The sequence below is a fragment of the Typopeltis vanoorti genome, chromosome 24 (assembly GCF_054136105.1).
Source record: "Typopeltis vanoorti isolate ZY-2024b chromosome 24, IOZ_Tvanoo_1.0, whole genome shotgun sequence".
NCBI lineage: Eukaryota > Metazoa > Arthropoda > Arachnida > Uropygi > Thelyphonidae > Typopeltis > Typopeltis vanoorti.
The window spans coordinates 37,955,104-37,973,377 of NC_143572.1; the positions used below are offsets into that span (position 1 = coordinate 37,955,104).

Genomic DNA, 18,274 nt, shown 5'->3' on the forward strand with positions numbered 1-18,274 from the left:
AGAGGGTGTCGAGAGTTAGAAAATTGGAAAGACTGAATGATAGAGAGAATGTGATGTGAAATTCGGAAGTTGAATTGGATTGGATGAGGCAAGAGATGAAATGGATGCGGAATGAAATTAAGAAAATTAGGGTAAAAACTATTAATACAAATCATGATGGCATCAAAGAGTTAACAAGAGATGAGCAAGTAGTGTTGTATGGTGACTCTATTATTAGAGGTGTACTGGATGATAGGATCACAAGGTATGCTTTCCAGATGGTAAAATAAGTAGAGCGATTGAGGCATGGGATATGAGGAGGGAGCGAGCAAAGGAGTTGATGATTTTACAAATGATTTGACAGAGGACAAAGAGCACGTCAGAATGGATATCAGGAGGCTGCTTAGAAGGATAAAAGAGAATAGTGTGAAGAAAGGGTAGTCAATGTGTTGCCTAGGTATAACTGTGGTGAGATGAGGTGGAGAGCAAGGATTATGAATGATATTCTGGCTGAAATGTATGAGGAGATGGGAGTACAGTTTGTTAATGTGTGGAATGAGTTTGAAGGATGAAGTGAACTGTATGGGAGCAATGGACTGCATTTGAGTGGTTATAGTGTGAGTCGCTTGGATAGACTGCTGCTGGAAGGTAGAGAAGTGAGTAGAGAAAATGAATCAGATCAAGCGGGAAGTGATGTGGAAGAGCAGGAGAGTAAGTCAGGAGAGAGATTGAAGAGGCGGTTATGAATGGGTAAGTGAGTGGTATGAGTATAGAAAATGAGAGAATGGGAGTGCAAGAGGAGGAGGGAAATGGAGAGGCTCAGGGTCGACAGGGGTACACAGAGTGAGAAAGGTGAATGCTCCAAGAGGAGGTGAAAGCAAGTGTAGACAAGAAAGGAATGGGATGACCTGGAATCAAGATGAAACAACTGGAATTGAAAAGGGTTCTAAAATCAATAAGCAGAAAGGGAAATGGCGCAATTCGAGCATGGTGAGATCACATCGAGTGAGTGCTATCAGAGGAAATAGCTCTAGATCCAGAAATGAGCTGTTGTGTTTGTATACAAATGCTACAAGTATAAGAAACTAGGCACATGAAATGGTTGCATTATTTGCATCTGTTCAGCCAAAGATTGTCGGAATAAGTGAGACATGGTTGGAAGAGGACGACATCCTGACAGGAATAGAGATGAAATGGTATGATGTGCTTCGTGAGGATAGAAAGGATAAAAAGGGAGGGGGAGTGCTATTAGTGATAATAGATAGAGTGTTATAGATCAGGTAATGTGGATGGTATGATGTGCTTCGTGAGGATAGAAAGGATAAAAAGGGAGGGGGAGTGCTATTAGTGATAATAGATAGAGTGTTATAGATCAGGTAATGTGGATGGTGGTGAAAATGAAATGTATAATCAAATTAGCCAAGCAAATAAGAAAAGGATGATCATTATGGGCAATTTTAATTATGGCAACATAGATTGGAATGATGAGATAGCAACTCGAAGTAAAGAAAATGAGTTTCTCGAGTTTTTGGGGGATAACCACCTAAGACAGTATGTAACAGAGGGCACACAAGGACTGAGGATCTTGGATTCGGTCATCTCATCAGAGGATGTAATTATAAATGATGTACCAAATCATCCACTAGTTGGTGAGAGTGACCATGAGGTAGTCACTCTCACCAACCTGGGTGGTTGCCAGCAGTGTGAGGACTTCTGTGAGAAAAGGGTATATGAGGAACTACAAGGGGGTGATTATGAAGAGCCCAAGAGACAGCTTCTGGGTGTAGCATGGAATGAGGAGTTAACTGGAAAAGAGATCAATGCAGCTTGGGGGATTTTCAAAAACTGTCTAGTAGATGCAATGTCTAAATGTATTCCAAGTGTGAGAAGGTTAAATAAGGTAAGTGTGAGATGAATGAATAAAGAGATTAAGCTTGCGATACAGAGAAAAAGGGCATTGTGGAGGCAGCATAAGAGAATTGGAAATAACCGATTTCATGAGGTCTACAAAGACCAGGCAAGGAGGGTGACTTGGTTGGTGAGAATAGCTAAAGAGAGGTATGAACAGCAGTTAGGTAGTGAAGCCAAAAAGAATCCTAGGGAGTTCTTTTGATATGTAGCCAGCAAAAGAAAGAATGATTATGGAAGGATGACACTCATTGGAGAAAATAGTATAAAGACAACTGTTGCAGAATGTGTGGTGGAGATACATAATGAGCAGTTCACAAAGATCTTTCAATCTTGTGAATGTGACTTCATGGAGAGATTGAGAGCAGTTGATGATGGTGAAGAGAGACTGACTATAAGTGAGCAAGAGGTGTATGGGAAGTTGAGTAAACTAGATGTTAATAAGGTTGTAGGACTTGATAATATATCACCACGTATTCTGAAGGAATGTACCAGGGAGTTGACAGCTGCCTTGACATATTTTTTTAATACAAGTTTTGCATTCGGTCAAGATCCTAAGGAGTGGAAGGGGAACAAAATTGTGCCACTTCATAAAGGAGGTGTTTGAACTCAAGCATCAAATTATAGGCCTATCTGTGTGTCAGGTGTTGTGGTTAAGTTGTTGAACAAGCTTGTGAGAACTAGGATCCAGAGGAGAAGGATACACAGTAATATACTTGGATTTTGCAAAGGCTTTTGATAGAGTACCTCATGATAAGTTGACAGTCAAACTAGAGCAAATGGGGTTGGATATCAGATTAGTGCATTGGATTGGAGACTGACTATCTGGTAGGTATCAACAAGTTGTGTATGGGGAGCAACATCCAGGAAAAGGAAAGTTACTAGTGGTGTGCTTCAGGGATCTCTTTTAGGGCCATTGCTGTTTAACTTGTATATTAATGATATTAGTGAAGATTTGGATGGAGATTTTCAGTTGTTTGCAGATGATGCAAAGTTGGGATGAACCATGAAGAGTAGTGAAGATGTTGTGGCCTTACAAGAAGACTTGAATAAATTGAGTGACTGGGCAAGCTAATGGGGATGTGAGCTCAATGTTGCAAAATGTCAGGTTTTAAAATTTGGAAAACAAAGATGGGAGGCAGAATTTATGCTTGGTGAGGATTTATTGTTGGAGGTTGAGAAAATAAGAGATCTGGGGGGTGATAGTGGATAAGGGTCTGAAATATAGGGGGACACATAGCCAAAATTGTGAAGACAACACAAAGGCTTCCGGGAATGATGCAGAGGACACTGACGTGTAGAATTAGGGAGATTCTTGTTCCACTTTATAAGGATTTGATTAGGCCACACATGGACTATTGTGCCCAGATTTGGTCACTTGGTTTTCAGAAGGATGAAGAGATGTTGGAAAGAGTTCAAAGGCAACTGACTAAGGTAGTTTCTGACCTCTGAATTTTGTGTATGAGGAAAGATTGAGAAGATGTAATTTGCAGAGTCTGGTGGACAGGAGGATAAGGGGAGATATTATAGAGACCTACAAGTTGGTTAGGGGTTGTTATAGGATCAATGCTGGAGAAATTCTACAGAAAATAGTGGGAGATCAGGGAAGAACCAAAGGTCATCCCTTTAAACTGTATAAAGAGGGTGTGAGTAGGGGAGTGAGAGGCAGGTTTTTTTTGTGCAGAGTTGTAAATGATTGGAATGCCTTGTCTGAGAGTATGGTATCTGCAAGGAGTTTGAGTTGTTTAAGACATGGTATGATGAGCTGTGTGTGTGTGTGATAAAAGAACCTCCGAGATGAGTCTTTGACTCCATGAGGTCTTGGGGTAATAATAATAGTAATAATAAGTTCTACAGAAAATAGTGGGAGATCAAGAGAGAATCAGAGGTCATTCCTGGAAACTGTATAAAAAGGGTGTGAGTAGGGGAGTGAGGGACAGATTTTTTTCATGCAGAGTTGTAAATGATTGGAATGCCTTGGCTGAGAGTGTGGTGTTTGCAAGGAGTTTGAGTGTGTTTAAGACACGGTATGATGAACTGTGTGTGTGTGATAAAAGAACCTCCGAGATGAGTCATTGACTCCATGAGGTCTTGGGGTAATAATAATAATAATATAGTAAATGGTTAGCAGGACAATCACAAACATCCATGTTTTTGTCAGGATTTGAACAAGCAGCCTCTTGCCTGGAGATAACCACTAACCACTGGTTGTCCATTAACTATTTGGCCAATCAGGCCAGCATGATGTTTCTGGTCCTCCTGTGATGAATATTTGAACTCCATGGAGATACCCATTAAGAATAATAACAATCTGTACTTAGATTTTGTAGATTTGGAAAAGGCATATGACTAGATGCCTAGGGAAGAGGTTCACAAAACGCTATAGTTTTACATATGGGGTAAGTGGAACATTACGATCCGCTTGGTGTCGCACTGATTTGATCGTCGGCTTGTCGAGAGCTCCTGAAAAGATTAGTAGTATTTTGTGTTAACATTGGCAATTTTACTAGAATTTTAAGTACTATTGTTTGCTTTTTGTTTCTTGGTGTGTCTGTGCAATTTTTGTGTATTTTCTGTTATTTTAAGTATTATTTTTAAGATATGATAGCGTACATATGGCACCGATAAAGAAAAAAATGGCGGCCAGGTAACCATGTTTATTTAAGAGTTTTGATGTAAATGAATTTATGTGCTGTCTGTGAGATGTATGCTTTGCGAAGAGCAGTGCGAGTCTGGATAGAGGGTGATAGTGGAGTTAATATGTGCAAAAAGTGTAAGGAAAATGAGGATCTCAAGCGTGTTTTGGGTGGCGAGAGTGATATCGTTAACGATAGTCAGAATGTAGAAAATGGCAATGTGATAGAGAATTGCGTGGTAGTGCCAGATAGGTGTGAGAGCATCGTTGAAAGTGTAAATGAAGGTAGAAATACAGAACGAATGGATGATTTGATTGATAATGAAAATGGTGAGATAAATGCGAGTAGTGAAATTGCGCGTTTGAACGGTGCGAAACACAGAGCGAAAAGGCAACTGGAGCGTATGGAAAAATGTGTGCTGAACGTATCGACTAATAACCGGCGTAAGTCTGTGACAACAAATAATAGAATGTTCGTAAACGTCAATAAAATGAAGAAGCGAGTGCTGTATGGGGATTCACTATTAAGAGGTGTGATAGTTGAGAGTTTGACGAAGTCATACCAGCCGGGTGCGAAAATAAAGGATGTCAGCGAATCTATTCGAGTGCAAAAACAGAGGGTGAAAGAGATGATAATCGTGGCAGGAACAAATGATTTGAAAGAGGACAAAATGGAAATGATAGAGGATGTGAGGGAATTACTTGAGGTAGCAAAAGAGAAGAGTGAGAGAGTTACGATGGTGAGTATTTTACCACGGTATGACAGTGAAGTGTTTAGAAGGAGGGCCATAATTGCCAATGACTTTATGCGTGGGTTATGCATGGAGAGTGGTGTGGAATTTGTGGATGTGTGGAATGAGTTCGATGGGCGAAAGGACTTACATAAGATGGATGGGTTACATTTGAATGGAGTTGGTGTATGGAGACTTGAAAAAGTGTTGATGAATGATGTGGAAGTGGATGTACAGACTCAGAGAAACTAGATTTATTAAGAGGGGGGGGGGAGTAGATATGCAGACTTTAGGGAGACAGTTGAGTGTATGAATGAGTATATTATGCCCGAGCGAGAACGAAGGACAACAAATCAGATTGGGATAGTTAGTATAAAGCATCAAAGTAGGGATGGGACAAATGGGCTTCTGCAATTCATCTACACTAATGCCAGGAGTATTAGGAACTAGAAGGAAGAGTTTTTGGCCTTGGTTGGCACTTCCAGGCCACAGGTTGTTGGTATTAGTGAAACATGGCTGACAGAAGATGATAAAGCTAGTGGGATTGAATGCGACGGGTATAGCATGTTCAGGAGTGACAGGGTGAATAAAAAGGGGGGAGGAGTGTTATTGATGATAGCTGATGAGTTGCAGCCAAGGAGAATAGAAGTTGAACTGCAGGATAGAGAAAATAGCACATTTGAGGCCGTTTGGTGTGAGATAGACTCTAGCAGAACAAAATATACAATTGGGTGCTGCTATAGACCAGGTGATGGAATCGATGGTGGGGATAGTATGCATAAGCAAATAGAATAAATGAGTGGAAGGAGGGTAATTATTATGCGTGATTTCAATTATGGTAACAATGACTGGAAAGAGGAGAGGGCACATGGGAGGAAGGAATTGGATATTATGCAGTTATTAAGGGACAACTATCTGCGGCAGCATGTAGTGGAAAATACCAGGAGAGTGCTTGAATTGGAATTGCAACTGAGAATGTGGCTGTAACGAACATGACCATGTTGCCACCAATTGGTGAGAGTGACCATAAGGTCATGACTTGGGAAGTGGCTAAAGGAGTGGAATTTACAATTAAGACAGGGTACATGTGGAATTACAAGGCTGGTAAGTATGACAAGCTTAGGTGTGCTTGGCTCAGTGCCATGGCATGTAAAACTGCAAGGATTAGATGTTGATAGTGCATGGGATGTGGTTAAGAACTGTTTGCAGGAGGCAATGGTTGACTGTATACCAAGAGTCCGAATAATAAATCAAGTAGGGGTTAAATGGATGAATAACACTATTAAGCTTGAGCTGCAAAAAAAGAAACAATTGTGGAGGGAATTTAAGGAGAAAGGTGACCAGCAGGTGCAGGAACAGTATGAAGCTCAGGCCAGGATAGTAACAAGGGTGGTAAGAAAAGCAAAAGCGGATTACAAAAGAAAATTGGCCATGCAGGCTAAAGAGAATCCCAAACAGTTTTTTCAATATGTTGCAAGTAAAAGGAAAAATGTTCATGGTAGAATGATCTTAAAAAATGCTGAGGTAACCGAATCAGTCGATATAGTGGAATTACTGAGCGAGCACTTTGCAAGAGTATATCATCCAGATGGTGACAATGCAGGAATGGAAGAACCAACAGCTTATACTGGAATTGTGATGAATGAAGTAGAGGTAACTAGTCTATTACAGAACCTCAAAGTCAATACATCTGTGGGATTGGATGGTATACCAGCTTGTGTCGTACAATAAGCGGCTAAAGAATTGTCAGTGTTGACCATTTTGCTTAATTTGAGCCTCGGGGTCTGGGTCAGTCCCAAGGGAGTGGAAAGAGGGGTAAATAGTTCCGCTGCATAAAGGTGGTTCCAAGGCTGCTGTTGAAAATTACCGGCCAATCAGCATAACAGGAATCATTATCAAGGTCTTGGAGAAAATAGTCAAGAGGAAAATACAAGATTGGATAGAAGAAAATGGGATACTGTGTCGGGGGCAGCATGGTTTTGTGAAGGGTAGGTCATGCCTCAGTAACTTGCTCACGTATTATAATACAGTGACGGCTGAACTGGATAAGGGTAATGGGTTTACAGTGATTCTACTGGACCTTGCTAAGGCCTTTGACAGGATACCACATGGAATTCTAATCAGTAAATTGCAGCATATGGGGATGGATATAGGGTTGGTGAGATGGATAGGTGGGTGGTTGGCAGAGAGATATCAGAGAGTAGTTTATTCAGGAGTAGAGTCCACAAGACGGCCTGTGACTAGTGGTGTGCCACAAGGATCTGTTCTTGGGCCACTGCTGTTTAATTTGTTCATTAATGATATAGGAAAGGATCTGAGAGGAACAGTTCATTTGTTTGCGGATGATGCAAAGTTGGGTAGGGCAATAGTGAATGCAGATGACGTCAAAATTTTGTAAGATGATTTGGATAGATTGGAGGTCTGGGATAAGGTGAATGGATGTCAATTTAATGTGGCAAAATGTAAGGTTATACATTTTGGGGTGAAAAGATTAGCAGCAGATTACTACATTGGTGGAACTGTACTCCAGGAAATTGATGAGGCACGAGATTTAGGAGTGTTGGTGGATAAGGAGTTGAAGTTTAGGGGGCACAATGCAAAAGTGGCCAAATCAGCTCATCAAATCACTTGGTTGCTGAAGAATACGTTGACAAGCAGAGACAAGCAGGTTATTGTTCCTCTGTATCGAGCCTTGATAAGACCCCATCTCGACTACTGTGCCCAGATTTGGGCACCTAGGTTTCTTCTTGATGGAGAGGAGGTGGAGAGGATCCAGAGGCGAGTGACCAAGATGATAGCAGGTCTGTGGAATGAACCTTATGAGAACAGGTTGAGGATTTGTGGGTTGCAAAAATTGGTTGATAGGCAGAGGAGGGGAGATATGATTGAGACATTCAAATTACTGAAGGGTTTCTATAAAATTAATTCAGAAGATATTTCTGAGAACAGGGCTGGTTGTGGGAGGACTAGGTGACATCCATGGAAACTGGGCAAAAGTGTGGTTAGTAAAGGTGTTAGAGCTGGGTTCTTTACTTTTAGAGTGGTGAATGAGTGGAATGTGCTCCCAGAGTCTGTGGTGGATGCTGTGACAGTGAATGAGTTTAAGGTGAGGTATGATAGATACTGTATGAATGTCGAATAGTTGTGATGAATATGATTTGGGGCCTCCCTCGATGAGTCTAATGACTCCCTGGAGTTGCCCGTAATAATAATAATAATAATAATAATAATAATAATAATAATAATAATAATAATAATAATAATACACTTTGCAGTACATAGTCTATATTTAAGTTGCAAGTCAGCAATTAGAATTGAAGGAAATACAGGAAAATGGTTTGTTGTAAAATCAGCAAATAAGTCAAGGATGCAGATTATTGCCATTCTTATTCATCATCTATGGATTGCATTATGAAAGAAAGTGGCATTAAACCTAATATTAGAATCAGAGATATCAAACTTAGCTCTTTGCTATAAAGCAAATGATGTTGTATTCCTAAATACAACCATGTAGTTTCTAGGATTTTCTAACTAAATTTCATAACAGCTGTAACAAATTTAGCATCAGCAATAAAAAGTCCAAAACTATGAAAATGGACAAGAGCATATAAAACTTCTGCTGTATTCTGAAGTTCTGTTCTATAGGTTCTTAATGGAGAACCTATAGAACAAGCAAAATATTTTGGGTATTTAGGCACAGTTTTTAGAGAATATGGCAGATTAAATTTTGAAATAGACAACAGAATAAGCAAAGCTGGTATGATGGGGAGCTAGATGAACAAATGTATATGGAATAAGAGAGAAATTAGCAAAAAAATGAAACTAACAGTATACAAGACAGTGTTCAAACCAGTTTTAAGTTAAGGATCTAAGAGTTAGGTTAGAAATAAAACACTTGATCAAAGACCAGAGACTACAGATATGAGAGTTCTGAGAAAAATTAGGGAAGTGGATGGATGTCATCAATGCATAATCATTAAAAATAAAGATATCAGAAAGAAACCTGACATTATTAGCCTTCAAGAATGTCTGAGTAGAGCTAAACTAAAGTGGTATTGCCAATTAAACAGAATCGGTGAGGAAAGGTTAACAAAATAGGTGTTTGATGCCAAGATGGCAGAAAAGAGAGAAATAAAACACTTGATGAAAAGTGTCTTAGAAGAATGAAATGTTAGATATGACAATATTGGAGGTGACAAGTAATACACTAATTTGGAGGAAAATTGTTGATCAGAGATTAATAATAATGTAAATTTAATCATGTGATGTCATTTATTTAAAAGCCATATCTTTCAGTCTGAGTATTACAGACCATCATCAGTGTTAAGTACAAGGTAGAATATGAACAATGGATTGATTTGAAACAGTGAGAGCCATGTGATGGTATACACTCACTCACTCACTTCTCAGAAAAGTCTTCTTTACGAGAAGCCATTGAAAGGACCATTAAATGTCTTTTTTGATTCCTATAATCCTACTTCAAATAACAAGGAAACAATAAGAGTTCATATCTCATACATTTTTGGCATCTCAGAACCAATTTTCCGAATTTTTAAAAAATACAGTTTAGTGGCTACATTTATTCCTGTCAACAAATTATAATCATGGTTTCTTTCTAAAGATAAATGCTCCCCTATTGCTCTTCCTGGCATCTACAAAGTTCCTTGTCACTGTCATCATTCTTACTTTGGACATACTGGATGCTCAGTGGAAAAGAGAAAACAACAACACCATTCTTACATCAGTGACAGGAAATATGAGAAATCTGGCCTGAAATAGATACAGACCATGATATCCAATGGTTGAAATGTGCTTACTTCATCTTTGTTGCTATAAATCTGAATGTTTATTTAAGAAAAGCAATGAAGCTTTACTTCACTGTCCGAGCTTAAATTGGAACAACTGCCTCTAAGATATGGGAGTCTTATTCTAATCACACATCATTAATTTTTTTAATAATACAGTTAATTAACAATTAACTGTATTATTAACTGTAACAAATTACAGTGTTTCCTCAGTGATACCTCTGCATTGTTTTATGTACAACATCACATAGCTCTCAGTGTTTCAAATCAATCTACAGTTTGTGTTCTACCTTGTAATTAACTAACATTGCCACTCATGATGGCCTGTAGTATTCAGGCTCACATACGTGGTATTTAATTAAATAATATTTACTTATTTCCTTGAGTTATTGTATGAATTGAAACATATGGCACAAGAATATCTCAAAGAACATTCACAAACTATGTTATACATAATAAATTTATGAAATACTCAACTTTTTTAATAAACATCTGTAATAACTTTTCTCTGTAATTTGAAAGGAAAGGTCCAAGATATGATATGAATGAAGCACCTAAGAGACTATCTCCATACACATAGGTAAGTTTTTCATTGAGATCCTATAAAAGAAAGAGAATATATTATAGTGATATAAGTTATTAAAGTATATACAATGCCCAACACACACACGCACGCACGCACGCACGCACGCACACACACACACACACACACACACAGGAGAGTCACACAAGCTTGGACGAGAATGGACGTGCCTGAAATCGCTCCTGCTTCTACCTTGATTTTGTGCGGTATCGAACAGAAAAACTTGATGTATCTAGTATTGACTGATAGCTCGTACAGTGCTCTATCTAACAGTGAGTAATTTACTCTATAGTTTTATAGCTTTGAGCACGTATGACTGAAATTTATTCCATCTTTTTGAACTAAATACTGCTGTGGTCAGACTATCTATTGTTCAGCTATCTCAAACCGGTCATAATAGGATTAGATGTTACAATAACAGCTAACACCTCTTCCTCATCCCCCTCCCAACTGCAGCCACTAGGAGATACAAAGGATACAAGAAACAACCCTCTGAAACTTAATTCAATGGAAGCACCACTTCTAGGAACAAGCAGAAAAACTGTAAGTACACTATCTTAAACTTTGTATCTTAGAAAACATAGCAGTTAAATAGGAAAGCTATAACATACACAACTTTAAGTAACATTAAGATGGTGGCACGGAATGAATTAGAGTTCAAAAAAGCCCTAGATCTGCTGTGTGGCGTTGGCAAAGTAAGCTGCAATCTAAGAAATGATTTAAAAAAGGATATATTAACTGCAGTGAGCGAACTAACAAAGGTATTTAATAAAATGAAAAATGCAACTAAAGTATTGATAGAACAACAGACTACTACACACAACCAGGGACAGGCTAACTTAGCTCAGCCTACTCAGCTATACTTGCAAGTAGTTAAAAACAATGCTAAAAATAGCTCAACTAAACAGCAAAAAAACCAAAAATCTTATAAAAGAAAAAACAGACCTAAGAAAAATAAAAATCGGAATCACAAAAATAAAAAGTATTAATAATGGAGGAGTATTAATTGAATTCAAAGAAAAGACTGATATAGACTTGCTGCATAATGAAATATCTAAGGAATGCAAAGACACATTAGTAGCAAATTCCAGTAAGAAACATCTTCCAAGGCTGATAATACATGGCATTCCCAATGAAATTTATATGAACAATGCAATAGACTCAATCCGCATGCAGAACAAAGAACTCTTCATCGAGCACAAAGATGACACAGAAATTTATCATAACAAATAAAAAAACGAACAAAAGAAACTTGATTATAGAAGTCGATCCAAGCAGATTGAGGACCAAACTGCTGAAAACCAGTGTTAAAATAATATGGAGAATTTGCCATTGCGCAGACTACGTAAGCGTTCTGAGATGCTTTAACTGCAATAAATTTCACCATCATACACGAGACTGCAGGGGGAAAACCACCTGTCCATTCTACTCTAAAGAACATAAGTTCAGCAAGTACCCACGAAATAAGTCCGAGATGAATTGCATAAATTGCCAAAATCACAACAAGCATGCCAAAACCAAAAACGACTACAAACACATGGCATTAAGCAAAGACTGCCTGACATACAACGACTGCAAACAGCTCAAAATTCAAAACATAGATTATGGAAAGCAATAATAAAGCTTGCAGAAACAGCACTACTTCCCTGGCATGTCTACAAATAAATCTACAATGCTCTATATCAAGGCTGTAAATAACTTAACAGAACTCGTAAATTTCGGTTACGAAATCCAAGCATGCTTGGAAGGTTGTGGGCCTTAAAGGCCTGTTAAAGCCATTGGGATAGATAGATTAATACATGAACCCTACAACATCAACAAAAAATATACTGCTTTCCAAGAAATTTCAAAATATTTTCCAAAGGATCTGAAAGAAAGAGAGCAACAATACTCATTGTCAACCATGAAGTCGAGGCTATATTAATTTCTCAACACAGCAATGAGGACTCGGTACTTATTGAAATTACGTACAGAGGAATTAAAACTTTTGCTACAAGTATGTATCTAAACTTCACACGGACATAAAATATGACTTAGAAAAATTGGGCAACATTGTGATTTTACTATCAACCATGGCCTAATTATGGGAATAGATAGCAACGCCCATTCAGTTTAACGAGCGCACAAACAATAGAGGTAAAAATTTGGAAGAGTTCATAGCATCAAACTCCCTACACATACTAAACAATGACAGTAATAATCCATCATTTGAAAATACCAGAGGAAGCAGCTTCATTGATCTGACACTGGCAAACAATGCTATTTTACCCCAGGTTTCTTAATGGAAATGCGAAAAAGAGGAAAGCTGTTCTGATCATCGCATATTAAGTTTTAATATCAGTAACAAAAATATAAACAGAATAAACAACACAAACCATCGCATTAACATCAAGTACTTCACCTATAAAGCCAATCTAGAGATATTTGCTAAAGTATTAAAAATCGAATTTTCATGCCTAATCTCAGAACATCACTTTAATGGAATCAGAAAACAACTCAGCTTAGACAAGAACCTAGCCATCTGGGCATTAGAACAAGCCAATATACATTTTCTTGCTTATGTGCTTTCATCAGGTCAAAAAATCCAGCGACCAAACACTCAGAACAACCAAGAAGCTAAACATCGAAGGAAGAAAATCAGTACCTTGGTGGAATGCCGAATTAACAGTCCTAAGACAATGTATTAACGAACACAGAAAACTATATCAAAGAACATACAATAACCAAGATTTAAGAGAGAGAGCAGAAGACAGAACTACTATAAAGCCAAATACAGCTATCAGTCCAAAATTATAAACGCAAAAACAGAATCATGGAAAAAATTCTGTACTGTTTCAACCATATCCTTGAAACTGCATATATAAATTAGCAGCAAGCAAGAATAAGTCAACACCTATATTATCAATCATCAAGAAAACAGATGGCACCAACACTAAAAACTTAGCAGAAACTGCAGCTACTATGCTCAACAAGTTTATTCCCAATGACAATGAATCAACAGACGAAGAAATCCACAAAACCTACAGACAAAGAATGAAAACAGACATAGCTCACATTGATGACTTATTTACAACTAAAGAAATCGAGTCAGTATTAAGATCAATGGATCCAAGCAAAACTCCTGGAGAGGATGGAATAACTAGTGATATACTACTAAGAGTGTTTGTCGAATTCCCCAAATTCATAACAACAGTTCACAATGCATGCCTAAAAAGAGGGCAATTTCCTTTAAAATGGAAACGTTCTAAAATTATACCCATAATAAAACCAGGAAAAGAAACATCCAATGAAATTAGCAAATACAGGCCAATCAGTATCATAAACGTTGCTGGTAAGGTGCTAGAAAAACTTCTGATAAACCGAATAATGCATTATGTCTACTCAAGAAACCTATTAAGCAGCAATCAATACACATTTAGACCTCAATCCAGCACAGTAGACTCAATCATGGAGGTAAAAGAGTTCACAGAAGACAGTCTACAGCATAAAAAGACGCACTACTGATCTCACTCGACGTACAAGGAGCTTTCGATGCTGAGTGATGGACAGCCATAATCAATCAATTAAGAGATTTAAAATGTCCAAAACACTTACTTGATCTTACAAAAAATTATTTTACAGGGAGAAAAGAAAACATGCTATTAAAAACCGCAGCTGTAACAAAAGAAGTCAAACAAGGCTGCCCTCGAGGCTGCTTCTGTGGAACAGGCTTCTGGAACATCCAGTACAACTCGCTATTAAGACTTTCTTTCACTACTGAAACAAAAGTCATAGCTTTTGTCGATGATGCGATGATAAGGATTTGGGGATGTGATGGCTTACAACTAGACGTAACGGCCAACGAAGAACTCTTTAAAATTGCAGAGTGGGCATGCGAGAAGAAAGTTACATTCAATAGCAGCAAGTCAAAAGTGCTTCATATCTCAAGTAAAAAATCAAAACAACCTGTTCCAGTCTTCCTAAACAGAGAAGTTCTCGAGGTAGCCAGTAAGCTAAAATATCTAGGGGTAATAATAGATGAAAGATTTACCTTCAACATAAATTTAGTTTAATCCTTTATCCAAGAAAATATCTTGATATTTTCTTGGATAAAGGATTAAACTAAATTTTCAGGCCCAAACTTTGTTTTCTCACACTTGGATAAAGGATTAAACTAAATTTATTATAGTCTAACCAAGTGAAAAATAAACTTTCAACATCTTTCTCTAAATCCAGAGTAATTTAATAAAAAAGATGGCACACCTTTTGGCAACTCCTATAGGTAAAGATGACTTCTGCCTGGTATCTCCAATTCTCGGCCTGGCTCCCACTGAAGACGCCTCAATAAAGGTCGAAACTAGTCTGGGAAGTGGCCCTTTCCTTAATGCATAACATTATACATATCTGCAAGGAGATGTGTTTTGCATTATGGGAGATACTGAGATAGGAGTGATGTTGGCTTGGTCCACCTTTGCTACGAGTTTCCCGGTGTTGTATTACCTTACCCCAGTCCTGAAGATATTTTCAAGCGCAAACGTTGTTTGCTCACACTTGGATAAAGGATTAAACTAAATTTATTATAGTCTAACCAAGTGAAAAATAAACTTTCAATTTATCTTCAACGAGTACATCTCATATGTTGTTGAAAAAAGTTTACAAATTATAAACCTTCTAGCAAAGTCGGCAAGGATTAAGTGGGGATTAGGCCAATGAGCACTGAAAACAATATTTACTGGAGATATACTACCATTAACAACTTACTGCACCTGCCTGGAAACATTCACTAAAATCAAAGAAAAATAGACAAAAGCTAAATAGAGTTCAACGCCTTATAGCTATACATACAATTAAAGGATACAGGACAATATCTTTCGAGGCAGCTTGCATTATTGCAGCTATTACACCGATCTGCCTGAAAATTCAAGAATTATCTCTAACATATGAAGTCACTTCCGAAATATATAACGAAAATTCAAACATTGATCCAAATTGCTATGAATGTTCGCTTCACTATAGTAAGTGGCCCCACCCAGCAAAGAAAACAAATATTAAGGAGAAGGAAAGCTCTGAAATTGATGAATTCCATATATACACCGACGGAAGCAAAACTGGAGAGAATGTCAGCTGTTCTTTCATTGCATATAACAGGCAGTCCATTATACAAGAACAATGCTCTAGACTGCATCCTCTCTGTTCCAACAACCAAGCAGAACAACATGCTATAGTTCATTCACTTATATATCTCTGGAAATTAGAAGCCAACAACTCTCATCAAAAGACGGCAACAATTTACAGTGACAGTAGAAGCACTATAGACGGCATAAAAAACCAGAACAACGTTACTAGAACAGACAAGAAAGCTGGTTTGGAATCTCACTCTATCAGGATGGGAAATCAAGTTCTGCTGGGTGAATGCATATACTGGAGGTTGCAAGAAACGAGAGAGTGGATCAGCTGGCTAAAGAAGTGGCTAGAAACAAGTCACCAAAAGTACTCAGAATCTGCTATAAAAACACTTGCAGAAGAAAGAAGCCTAGATTTGTGGGAAGAAGAATGGAAAACATCAAAAAACAGATCATCAACAAAAGAAAGAAGCAGACTCCGGCTGAAAAAACACGCCATTCTTCAGGTTTAACCACACTACTAACGGGACATGGAAAACTAAGACACTACTTATACAGATTCCATATCCTGGAATCACCATCATGTATTTGTAGTTCACAACTTCCACAGACTGTTGACCACATACTCTTTGACTGTCTGCTACTGGACTCCATACAGATGTCCCTAATGCAACACATCATTACTTCTGGAGACAAGTGGCCAGTGTCAAAAACAGAGACTTATCGAAAAGTATTACTCAGAACTAATTAAATTGCCAATAAGATCAACTACCAGTTGTTGTAAAGTAACATAAATTACTGATATGGAAATGTAAATATGAATATCAATACAAAATTAGAAATGTAAATGTTAATCAGTACTTGGAAGCTACATGTAATATATGGATTGGAGCATGTAGGAATAAATTACCTCCTGGTAGGGTTACTATTGGGAGGAAAATGCAAATAAACACACACACACACACACACAGCTCATCATACCTTGACACTTAAATGTATTCACTGTCTCTGGATCACTACACTTTCAGATAATGCATTCCAATCACCCACCATTCTCCGTGCAAATTTACTCCCCCCCCCACGCTCACAACTTCCTTATACAGCTTCCAGGATGACCTCTGTTCTCCTGTCTCTAGACATTCTACGAAAAATTTCATCCACATTAATCATGTAAGATAATTAATGTGGACGATGGTAAAATGGTAAGTAAGATGGTACGACTTCCGTAAGATGGTAGTTAATCTTTATCATCTTACAGAAGCAAAAAATTAATCCGAACAAGCTGAATTTTCATCAACTTTTTGGTTTTGGTTTGATTTTTGTTACAGTTCACAATAATTTTGGTTTTGGTTTCAATTTATTATTTTAGGTTTTAGTTCACTATTTTGGTTGAGTGCTGCATATTTTAACTGTCTCTATGATATCATTCATAGTGTTGTGTGTTTTTAATAGTGTAAACAAGTCGACATTTGAAGTGTTATATTCATTTTGTGTAGCAATAAAATGAATACATCTCCAAGAATGCATTCAAAATTATCTACTCTTTCTCAGCATACATCCATGATGCAAAGACAAATTGCCAATGAGCGTGGTGTTGGTTTGGGTACTGTTAATGTAATTTGAAAAAGGCTTGCTCCTCCTTTGCATTGAGTTTCCCGGTGTTGTACCACCCTACCCCAGTCTTGATGATACTTTCAGGTGCAAACTTTGTTTGCTCACACTTGGATAAATGATTAAACTATATTTATTATAAACTTCAGCTAGTATTGGAAACCATTCCATACCAACTGGTTGGAATTTATATGTATAATTATGGTGTTAATATATATATATAGACTTGTTGTTGCTCCCAATGTAATTTTACAACCAATAGATAATATTAATAATAGGACTCTAGCATTGATGTAGTAAGGTTTTTTTTTTTTTCACCAGAGGTCAGGCCAATCATTGTTGTAACGGTTGGTCAGTAACTTTAAATCAACAGTTTAAGGTTACTGATAAAGATAATTTAACGGTTGGTCAAAAACCATGTAGATTGTAGTGCAGCTTTTTTCTCTGTATATAGTATATATGTGCCAGAAGATGACCTTGATATAAAGGTCGAAACATCGAATGTGGATTTTGGTTTATATTAAACTAAAGTTTTACTGAAACATGGTAGTTGTCTCCATCATAATTTTCCAAAATGTATTCAGATCACCGTGTAAGCCTAAAAGAAAGGATTATAAAAGTATGGTTTTGAGATGCAGAAATAAGGAAAATGTGTTCTACAATGGTAGGGTCCACACCTAAGTGAATAAATGAACTTGTTAGGAACAGAGGAGCACAAATAAATTATTAGGTAAAGATGGAATTTAATTTTTATACTTATTTTCTTGCAAAATTAAAATTTTTCTTTAAAATGTGAGGGTTTAGATTAAGTGGTTTGCTGTTGAATATGTCTTGATCATGTGTTCCTCCCCCCCCCTTCCTTCTTTCTTCTGGGCTCTGCAATTTGCAATCATTCAATCTGTCCTCATATTCTGCATTCC

General features: G+C 37.6%; 1 protein-coding gene across 1 annotated transcript in view; it reads right to left on the reverse strand.

The window, feature by feature from the left end:
- The window catches only part of kl-2 (dynein heavy chain 2, axonemal kl-2), a 1,497,432-nt gene that overhangs the window by 594,112 nt on the left and 885,046 nt on the right, over positions 1-18,274 (reverse strand). Inside the window, exon 37 of the mRNA XM_090414156.1 lies at positions 10,536-10,658. Within this exon, the coding sequence (XP_090270282.1) occupies positions 10,536-10,658 (123 nt within the window). The remainder of the gene's footprint in view (positions 1-10,535; positions 10,659-18,274) is intronic.